The sequence below is a fragment of the Oryx dammah genome, unplaced genomic scaffold (genome assembly GCF_014754425.2).
Source record: "Oryx dammah isolate SB20612 unplaced genomic scaffold, SCBI_Odam_1.1 HiC_scaffold_28, whole genome shotgun sequence".
NCBI classification, from domain to species: Eukaryota; Metazoa; Chordata; class Mammalia; order Artiodactyla; family Bovidae; genus Oryx; species Oryx dammah.
This window is the reverse complement of record NW_024070212.1, coordinates 32,947,357-32,957,954: the sequence shown is the minus strand read 5'-3', so window position 1 is coordinate 32,957,954 and position 10,598 is coordinate 32,947,357. Positions and strand designations below refer to the sequence as shown.

General features: G+C 38.5%; 1 protein-coding gene across 1 annotated transcript; it reads right to left on the bottom strand.

Moving 5' to 3' along the window:
• Window positions 1-2,208: 2,208 nt before the first annotated feature.
• Window positions 2,209-10,386, bottom strand: TAF13 (TATA-box binding protein associated factor 13). The gene is made up of 4 exons (XM_040232177.1): window positions 10,291-10,386; window positions 9,421-9,499; window positions 4,770-4,867; window positions 2,209-3,685 (listed from the first exon to the last, which is right to left on the bottom strand). Exons 1-4 carry the CDS (start codon window positions 10,315-10,317, stop codon window positions 3,515-3,517), a joined length of 375 nt encoding a protein of 124 aa, XP_040088111.1. The 5' UTR covers window positions 10,318-10,386; the 3' UTR covers window positions 2,209-3,514.
• Window positions 10,387-10,598: the final 212 nt, after the last annotated feature.

The window sequence follows — 10,598 nt, the reverse complement described above, 5'->3', positions numbered from 1 at the left end:
TATAAGCATCTGAATGCAGAGTTCCAAAGAATAGCAAGGAGAGATAAAGCTTTCCTCGGTGATCAATGCAAAGAAATAGAGGAAAACAACAGAATGGGAAAGACTAGAGATCTCTTCAAGAAAATAAGAGACACCAAGGGAAAATTTCATGCAAAGATGGGCTCAATAAAGGACAGAAATGGTATGGACCTAACAGAAGCACAAGATATTAAGAAGAGGTGGCAAGAATACACAGAAGAACTGTACAAAAAAGAGCTTCACGACCCAGATTATCATGGTGGTGTGATCACTCACCTAGAGCCAGACATCCTGGAATGTGAAGTCAAGTGGGCCTTAGAAAGCATCACTACAAACAAAGCTAGTGGAGGTGATGGAATTCCAGTGGAGCTATTTCAAATCCTGAAAGATGATGCTGTGAAAGTGCTGTGCTCAATATGCCAGCAAGTTTGGAAAATTCAGCAGTGGCCACAGGACTGGAAAAGGTCAGTTTTCATTCCAATCCCAAAGAAAGGCAATGCCAAAGAATCCTCCAACTACCACACAATTGCACTCATCTCACACACTAGTAAAGTAATGCTCAAAATTCTCCAAGCCAAGCTTCAGGAACATGTGAACCGTGAAATTCCAGATGTTCAAGGTGGTTTTAGAAAAGGCTGAGGAACCAGAGATCAAATTGCCAACACCCATTGGATCATCGAAAAAGCAAGAGTTCCAGAAAAACATCTATTTCTGCTTTACTGACTACACCAAAGTCTTTGACTGTATGGATCACAAAAAACTGGAAAATTCTGAAAGAGATGGGAATACCAGACCACCTGACCTGCCTCTTGAGAAACCTGTCTGCAGGTCAGGAAGCGACAGTTAGAACTGGACATGCAACAACAGACTGCTTCCAAATAGGAAAAGGAGTACGTCAAGGGTGTATATTGTCACCCTGCTTATTTAACTTATATGCAGAGTACATCATGAGACACGCTGGGCTGGAAGAAGCACAAGCTGGAATCAAGATTGCCGGGAGAAATATCAATAACCTCAGATATGCAGATGACACCACCCTTATGGCAGAAAGTGAAGAAGAACTAAAGAGCCTCTTGATGAAAGTGAAAGAGGAGAGTGAAAAAGTTGGCTTAGAGCTCAACATTCAGAAAACGAAGATCATGGCATCTGGTCCCATCACTTCATGGGAAATAGATGGGGAAACAGTGGAAACAGTGGCTGACTTTATTTTTCTGGGCTCCAAAATCACTGCAGATGGTGACTGCAGCCACGAAATTAAAAGACACTTACTCCTTGGAAGGAAAGTTATTACCAACCTAGACAGCATATTAAAAAGGAAAGACATTAATTTGCCGACTAAGGTCCGTCTAGTCAAGGCTATGTTTTTTCCAGTAGTCATGTATGGATGTGAGAGTTGGACTATAAAGAAAGCTGAGCGCCAAAGAATTGATGCTTTTGAACTGTGGTGTTGGAAAAGACCCTTCAGAGTCCCGTGGACTGCAAGGAGATCCAACCAGTTCATCCTAAGAGATCAGTTCTGAGTCTTCATTGGAAGGACTTATGCTGAAGCTGAAACTCCAATACTTTGCCCACCTGATGCGAAGGGCTGACTCGTTTGAAAAGACCCTGATGCTGGGAAAGATTGAGGGCAGGAGGAGAAGGGGACGACAGAAGATGAGATGGTTGGATGGCATCAGCGACTGAATAGACATGAGTTTGGGTAAACTCTGAGAGTTGGCGATGGACAGAGAGGCCTGGCATGCTGTGGTTCACAGGGTGGCAAGGAGTCGGACATGACTGAGCGACTTAACTGAACTGAATCCCCAACTGACTGCAGAAAGGACTCTTAAGGTGGTGCTTAAGGTTAAATGAGGTCATAAGGGTGGAATCGTTATCCCACAGAACTGGTGGCCTTATAACAGGGAGGAACAGAAGAGGTGTCTCTCAGCCATGTGAGCACAGGGAAAAGGCAGCTATCTGCAGTCCAGGAAGACTCCTTACCAGTACTTGACCTATTGGCACTCTGATCTCAAGACTTCCAGTCTTCAGAACTGTGAAAATATAAATTTCCATTGTTTCAGCCAGCCACTCAATCTGACATTTTTGTTATGGGAGCCCAAGCTGACTAATACAGGCACCCAGTATAACTCCACTACTGCCGGTTACCACCAGGTCCTTCTTCAGGGTCAAGCTGTCTCTGACTAGCAAAAATAGTAACATACTGATCTTTTATTATTCCATGCTCAATCTTGATTTCAGTTTAAAGTAGATTTTTAACTGGTTTTTGCTTTTTCAAATAAAAATATCAGCCCAGGTATCTTGAATCTCACAATCAATTCAGGAGCATTACAAGAATAATACAGAAAAAAAGTTTTTAGTGAATTATAAGGGAAAGAAAAGCTGATAAATCATATAGTCAAACTCAAGCAGTAATCTTTTTAATTTTTCATAGTTTATTCTCTATTATTCTCTACATTGATAGGTTAAGAAAGTGAAATCTTCCTAAATACTGATTCATATATAATGCTTATAAGCGGCACACGAAACATTCAGTTTCACAAAGAGTAATATCCAGTGATCCCTTTAAATGCAATTTTAATCCTTACTTTCAGCTAAGTGCAAGAATAATACAATGAGCTAAATACACACAAAATTTGTGAACTACAAAAGTGGTTTCATAGCCACACATGGTTTTAGTCAAGTATACATTTTCAGAATAAATAAATATTAACAAATATGTTAATAAAACACTACCCCAAATGCTTACCTGCCATCAACTTTTCAGCAATGCCATTCCTGCTACTGAAAGCACTTAGAAGTTTTACTCTGACCTGGGAAAATGAGTTCTTTTAAAATCTGACAAACAGTATATTATAAACCGCAAAGATTTTTAATCCAGTATGTCTTCCAACACAGAACCATTCATAGGAAATTCTTAGTTTCTCAAAAAATAAAAAAATCACTCTTGTTATCTAAAGAAGAGTATTGAATTATCTTAAGACAAATAAACACTCCTACAAAAGACTGTATTTTCTAATGTTGTTTTCTCCTTAAAAGAAACACAAACCAGTTCACCATCTTTTAATAATTTACACTACTTTGGTTTAAAAGCTTTAGAAATATAAGAAACACATCTTAGCTATCAAAGTCAAAGGTGCCATTTAGATTTCACATATTAAACAGCTATAGTACAACCTACAATGGCACAAGTATACATAAATATTAATTCATCATTGAGATGGTCAAGAGTCAGAAGAAACTGAATGGTTTGCAAACCAAAGATACTTTGACTTACATGTGGTCATTAAAATCTAATATGTCATTCAAGTAGGGTAATATAATGGCAGGCAATTAAAGGCTCATATATCACTCTAAAATTGAAAACATGAAAATAAAGCCTGAAAACTTTGTGGTTCTCCATTTTTCATTCACATGGTTAGGTATCAGGGCCTTACTGTGGAAAATACAGTTATTAAGTATGGTTTCCCCAGAACATAATGAAGCTTCAGAAAAGATGTCAAGATCCATAGTTTGCTTCATCAAATGCTTTTCTAGCGCGTTTCAATTCTTCATTCATAGTAAGCAAGTCTTTAACCCTAGCAAACTTTCTTGGGTCCTTTCGAATCAAGAAGACGATATCTTCAACTTGTACCCGACCTTGTCTTCCAATTGACATTGCCTTATGAGTCTATTACAAAGAAACATATTAAATTCAATTAATTTTTCAAAAATCTAACATTTTATTAACTATAATGCTGGTGAGTTTGAAGGCTTCTCTTCTAATTATTATAGCTATTCATTTGTGAATTGTCTTTCTATTAATGTTCTTTGTCCACTTCTACCATTATTAGCAACGTTTCAGTGCTTGATAGACATTTTTTACACTAAAGACATTAAAACTATCAAATCCATAGATGTTTCTTTTTGTATTTTGATATACATAGTTGATCTTCATTTGTATAATATGACTTTGTAATTTCTCTGTAACCACCCACTTCATTTAAACTTTGTGTCCACCTTGGTAGCTAATAAATATTGGTGGCTTTTCTTTAGACAAATCTCATCCCCTATGATTACATAATCATACTGTGTAAAACCAAAAACTCCTTGCGGCATTACTTCTAATGACTGAAAAAAAAGAAACTAAATATTTAATAAGGCATTGAACAAATTTGAGTACATCTAGCCAATTAATATTATGAAGCCATCAAAAATATTAAAAGTATTATGCAGTGACACAGGGAAAGCAGGCTCTATGACTGTATGTACTACATGATTTCAATTTTGTAAAGTTTTAAAATATGTGTAAAAAGACAAAAGAATATTCACAAAAATCTCAGCATCAGTTATCCCTTGGCAGACGGGTTATAGCTTTTTATTTTCTTCTGGGCACTCTTTCATACTTTCTAAATTTAATATAAGCATATATAAAATAAATTTAATAATACTTTCTAAATTTAATATAAGCAGAAAAAGATTTTTTAAAATGCATACTCTCTGACCCAGTAATTTTACTTCTATTATTCTTTATGAAGGAAATAATCCAAAACAAAGGGTAAAAATTCACAGGAACTGAACACAGCAAAACTCCGTATACCCATATACATACATGTATATCTCTCTCCATCCTTAATGATAAACGGTAACCAGAAACTTCCACAAAACAGGCACTCAAATAGTTTTTCAAAAGAATGTCACAGTTCTATTCAAAAAGTTAGAATTTCAAATCCATTCCTCAGTTAACAAAGACCAATTAAAAAAAAAAGTCTTACCATTTCAGTGATGAACTCTATGACAAGGTCTTCAAGAATATCTACTGATTCAGTATAAGGATTCTGGTCATCTCCAAACCCATACATCATACACCGTACTGTAAAAAGAACAATCATTTTTGTTTACTTAAAAGAACTTGACTTATACTCTTTTTATATTAGAATTGAACCAAAGTATAGAAGATATTGGTATAAAAGTATATTTACATTATATTTGTTGTCTCCAAGTATGAATTTTGGTGTGAAAGGTATTAATCACTAGCTCATAACCAACTGTTCTTACCTAGCCTTCCCTAGGTAAAAACTCCCCTTCTCGCCTAGCTACTGAACCCTGATATCAATATTCTTCCCTAACCTCTATTATCTACTCATCAACAACCCCAGAATACCTTTAAGTAGGAAACTTCTTGGCAGGAAAAGGGTGAGTAGCAACGGTTTAGCTATGATTTCGGGGGGAAGAGGGCTGGAAAAAAGAAGGCAAAATCCTTTATGATACAACTATAAGGAAGAGGACATAAGAGAAAGCTCCAATTACCTTCTTACAGGAAGAACTGGTTAATCAAAAGGAGAAAGCAAGAGCTTATAATACAGAATCTTGACATTTTATTCCCTGGATCAAAGCAACTGCCAGCGAAGCCCGTTTAGGCTTCATAGAAAATGCAAAAGAGAAGAAAAGTATAATACAAAGTAATAAAAGTAACTGCTAATAAGTAAACCCCTTCATGGATCACTGTCTTCTTGTGGTGAAAGGGCTTTTGTACCTCAATAAAGCTGAGTCATGCACACAGGGCCACGCAAGACGGATGGGTCATAGTGGAGCGTTCTGACAAAACGTGATCCAGTGGAGGAAAGAAAAGCAAACTACCACAGTATACTTGCCATTGAGAATCCTATGAATTATATAAAAAGGCAAAAAAGATATCACACCGAAAGATGAGTCCCCCAGGTTGGAAGGTATCCAATATGCTACTTGGGGAGACAACTACTAATAGCTTCAGAAAGAATGAAGCACCTGGGCCAAAGTGGAAACAACACTCAGTTGTGGATGTGTCTGGTGATGAAAGTAAAATCCAATGTTGTAAAGAACAGTATTGCATAGGAACGTGGAGTGCTAGGTCCATGAATCAAGGTAAACTGGACATGATGAAGCAGGAGATGGCAAAGAGTAAACACCAACATCTTAGGAACCAGTGAACTAAAATGGACGGGAAAGGGTGAATTTAATTCAGATGACCATTATATCTACTACTGTGGGCAAGAATGCCATAGAAGAAATCGAGAAGCCCTCATAATCAATCAAAGAGTCCAAAATGCAGTACTTGGATGCAAGCTCAAAAACAATAGAATGATCTTGGTTTGTTTCTAAGGCAAACCATTCAATATCACAGTAATTCAAGTCTTTGCCCCAACCATTTATATACCCCTTACTACATGCCAACCATTGTTGTAAGCTGATTTAATCCTCATGACAATTCTTTGAAATAGAAACCACTATTATCCCCATTATATACAGATGAGAAAATTGAGGCACAAAGTTAAGTAATTTACCCAAGGTCACACAGCTAGTGAGACTGAACTTGAATTTAAACTCAGAGGATCTGGCTCCAGAATCTATACTCCTACCCAAAACAGTTACATTTCTTAGCAATTTAGGGAAGATAGGGTCCATATGGGTTCTTATCCTATAGTCTATAAATCCCCAATCAGTCCACAGACAACCTTTGAGAAGTCCTGGAACCCTACTGAAATTATATGGAAAAATTTTATACATTATTTGTGTGTGCACTTTTTCTGGAAGAAGAATCAATTTGTATCAGATTCTCAAAGGGGTATGGTATATATGTGTATGTGTGTGTGCTCAGTCGCTCAGTCATGTCCAACTCTTTGCAACCCCATGGATTGTAGCCTGCCAGGCTCCTCTATCCATGGGAATTCTCCGGGCAAGAATACTGGAGGGGGTTGCCATGCCCTCCTCCAGAGGATCTTCCCAACCCAGGGATTGAACCCAGGTCTCCTCATTGCAGGCAGATTCTTTACCATCTGAGACATCAGGGAAGCCCTAAAGGGGTATGTAAATACTAAGAAATTCTGTCATGTTAGAAATGTTTTCTATTTTGATCTGAATGCTGGTTACAAGTACACATAAAATTAATCAAGCTATTCAGTAAAGATTAGTATAATTCACTGTAAGTTTTATATTTAAAAAAGGTGGGGGGGAATTCCCTGGTGGTCCAGTGACTAAGACACTCCACGCTCCCAATGCAGGGGGCCCAGATTACATCCCTGGTCAGGGAACTAGATCCCACATGCTGCATCTAAAGATCCAGCGTGCAGCAACAAAGAGCCAGCAAATATATAAACAACAAAAGAAAGCAAAAAAAAAAGGAAGGGACTCCTAGAACACTTCTAAAAGTAGGAAGGAGTACATTAAGAATAATTCCTAAAAAAAAAAAAAAAAAGAGTAATTCCTACTTAGGAGAAGCAAAAGCAGGCAGAACTAAGAAGAAAGCAGACCAGGCCCATGGAAGAAAAGAAAGGAGAAAAGAAAGGGATGACCCAGAAGCCAGTCTGGGATAGAGAAGTGCCCTGGAGGGTTTATCCTGGCAAGAATCTTTAGGTTCAGATACAGGAGGGAGAAAACAAACACAAGAGGCAATATTTTCTCCCTTCTCTCTTTTTTGGGATTCTGGAAAAAAAATTTTTTTAATATAATTTCAGATTTAAAGGGCTGCAAAAATAGCATGGAGTTCCAGAATCCCTATATCCAGTTTCCCCTTAGGTTAACATCTTACACAACCAAAGACATTTATCAAAACTAAGAAATTAACACTGGTACAAGTACAGAACTTACTCAGATTGTACCAGTTTTTCCACTACTGTACTTTTTCTGTTCCAGGATCCCACACTATTTAGTTGTTGTGTCTCCTTAGTTTCCTCTGTTCTGTAACAGTTCCTCAAACTTTCCTTGTCTTTTACAACCTTGACACTTCTGAAGAATACTGGTCAGTTATCTTGTAGCGTGTCCTTCAGCTTCGGTTTATCTGATGTTTCCTCATGATTAGGTTGTGCTTATACATTGCTAGAAAGGGAATCAGAGTGATGATGGACCTCTTAATGCACCATATTAGGAGCACCTAATGTCAACATATATTACTGGTGATACTAACTTTGATCACCTGACTAAAGTAACGTCTGCCAGGACTGGATTCTCCACTATAAATTTAATATTTTCTCTTAAATATTTTGAGGAAAATACTCCGTCATTAACATTGTGATGGGGAGAATTCATCAGTAGGGAAACATACTTCACTGGAAAAGGAAAAACCTATTAGATAGGAAGTATGTAAACCGTATTTGGTTAAAGAGTCTGTAAAGACATAAACAAATAGAGAAGTGAATGCTTTGAAATCTTGTGTTATATTAGCAAAAAAATTTTTTAAAACAAAGAATGTCTAGAAGAACAGATCTTGGTCAAGATACATAAAAATTCAGGTAAGACAAAGAAACAGCTGTGAAGATTCCGAATTCTTGTCATCATAAAAATAAAGAAATCCAAGTGGAACAAAGGCTCTGGTAAGAAGTATGCAAGGATCACTCTGCGATGCTCTGGTGCAGTAATCCTCTTATGCCTACCTAAGAAGTAACTGTGTTAGTCACTCAGTCGTGTCGACTCTTTGCGACTCCAAGGACTGTAGCCCGCCAGGCTTTTCTGTCCATGGAATTCTCCAGGGAAGAATACTGGAGTGGAGTGCCATTTCCTCCTCCGGAGGAACTTCCCAACCAAGGGATTGAACCCTGGTCTCTTGCCTCGCAGGCAGATTCTTCACTGAGCTACAGGGAAGTCTCCATAAGAAGTAAAACTATATACGAATGGAGTAAATAACATCAGAAATGGAATAATGAGCAGTCAACTTTAGGTGAGAAATTGAGATATAGGAAAGGATTTGAATGGCTTAAAAAAACCAAACTACTTGAATCTGTAGTTTCAAGAGCATTTAGGAACTGCTTATGTCGGAACTGGCATAAGTAAACCAAGTGTTCCACGTGTTGCCTGATCTCCACTCAGCCATAACTGTGTATAAAGGACCAGGACTGGAAGATGGAGAGCATGTTCTCACGGTGCCTTTCAGGGGCTGGCCTGAATCATCAGTAGTAGAAGCAGCTCCTCTTGCCACTGCCACAAAAGGTCAAACCTGTCTACTGAAGGAGGAGAATAGACCCAAAACTTTATGATCTCCATGCCACTGGACTGCCTCACATTGTTCACCATCTTCCTGCCTTGTCCATTGCCTTAGTTCAACGTCCCAACTTAATTCCTACCCTCAGACCTGTTCAGGATCCAACAGAACCTTCGGCTTACAGTCAAAGGAGTCCGTGCTCCAACTGATGAAAGGTAAGGAACAGGTAAAGTAATGGAGGTATGTTCTTACTTAGGACCTGAATTGAAACACTGATCATATGTATTTACTTAAAAAATTTTAAAATGTATGTCTGTGTGAGCCCATATATACACACATATATATAAATATATAAATTGGGGTTAGGGTCATTACTATCTACGAATCACAGGTTAAACAGAATTTATACGGAAGTCTGAGAATACTGTCCCTACAAGGAAACTATTAAAAAGTTACTGTCAAGTACTACTTACATTCTTTAGAAAAAAGTCTCTTTCTTTTACCCTGTCCACCTTCTGCACCTCCTCCAATTTCTTCATTTTCTTCCTCAAACTGAAAGTTAAAATGTATAGATATGTCAAACACTGCTTCTGACATTTTAATAATTAGCATTTTTTTTAACATCTTCAACACCAGTATCATGCCAGAAAGCCTAAAGCAAGCAGCAAAAAACAATGAAACTTTAGCATTTTGGGGGCATTAAAACTATCTCGACCAACTTCAGACTCACGCAGGAGTGGCTTCCACAATGCCCCTAACAATCGTACTGCTTCTCCTGGGGGAGTTCCAACGACCATACATTCTTTTTTTTTAAACTAAGTTGGTCTATTTCTAGATAGTTTTACTGTTAAAAGAGTTGATATTGAATGAAAGCAAGCAAAACTAGTATTTGTTAAGCATTTCCTACACAGTGCTAAGGACTTTCCTCAAGTAAACCTTAAGCCTATTTTATGATATGAAAACTGAGGCTCAATTACTTGCTCAGTGACTCGAGTCCATTATTTTTCCAATACTTTACAGTAAAGTGTACAGTTTTCTTAGCACTTGAATTGTTGTTGCATAATGAGCCCTAACAAATACTAGCTTTGCCCCCTGATAATTCTCTAGGTGATTCAAAGGGTATCTGGCAAATATGAACCAAAGGTAAAGGGCGGGGAGCCACCTACTCCTCCTGCCCCGCTTACTAAAAGGATGAATCAGAAGAAAAAGGCTAGCCCGGGGAGAAGTCCCCGATTCTCTCGGCAGAATCACTGAGGTAAAGAACCCAATTCTCCACTGTGCTTCCGCTACTGTGCTCGAGGTGTTAAATTAAAAAGTAGGTTGGAACAGAGGCGGTCACTCACGGTGGGATCCTCTTCTTCATCTGCCATCCCACCAGCCAGCCGCCTCCACTGCGCGCCCGCCTCCCTCGGAGAGCTTTTTACTACTTCCGCTGCCTCATTTCCGGTGACGAGAGGAGCCGGGGCGGGGCCTAGCGGAACCCCACCTGTGGAAGAGGAACCGGCACGTCCCGCCCAGCGGTGAAACCTGAACAGCGAAGGATAAAGTCTCGGAAAGCAGGAATTAAATGTTAGCATAGAAAAGGGATGAGCTAGATGGCGTGTATCTCGTTGTCACCTTGAACTTGCTCTTGCGTATCAGATCACCGCTT

What these genes read in the sequence shown, in the direction of transcription:
- TAF13 (XM_040232177.1), bottom strand. Translation starts at nt 10,317, where the DNA reads ATGGCAGATGAAGAAGAGGATCCCACC. An exon ending in ATGAAGAAGAGGATCCCACC is followed by an intron (nt 9,500 to 10,290) that starts GTGAGTGACCGC and finishes TTTAACTTTCAG; the next exon opens with TTTGAGGAAGAAAATGAAGA. An exon ending in GAGACTTTTTTCTAAAGAAT is followed by an intron (nt 4,868 to 9,420) that starts GTAAGTAGTACT and finishes TTCTTTTTACAG; the next exon opens with TACGGTGTATGATGTATGGG.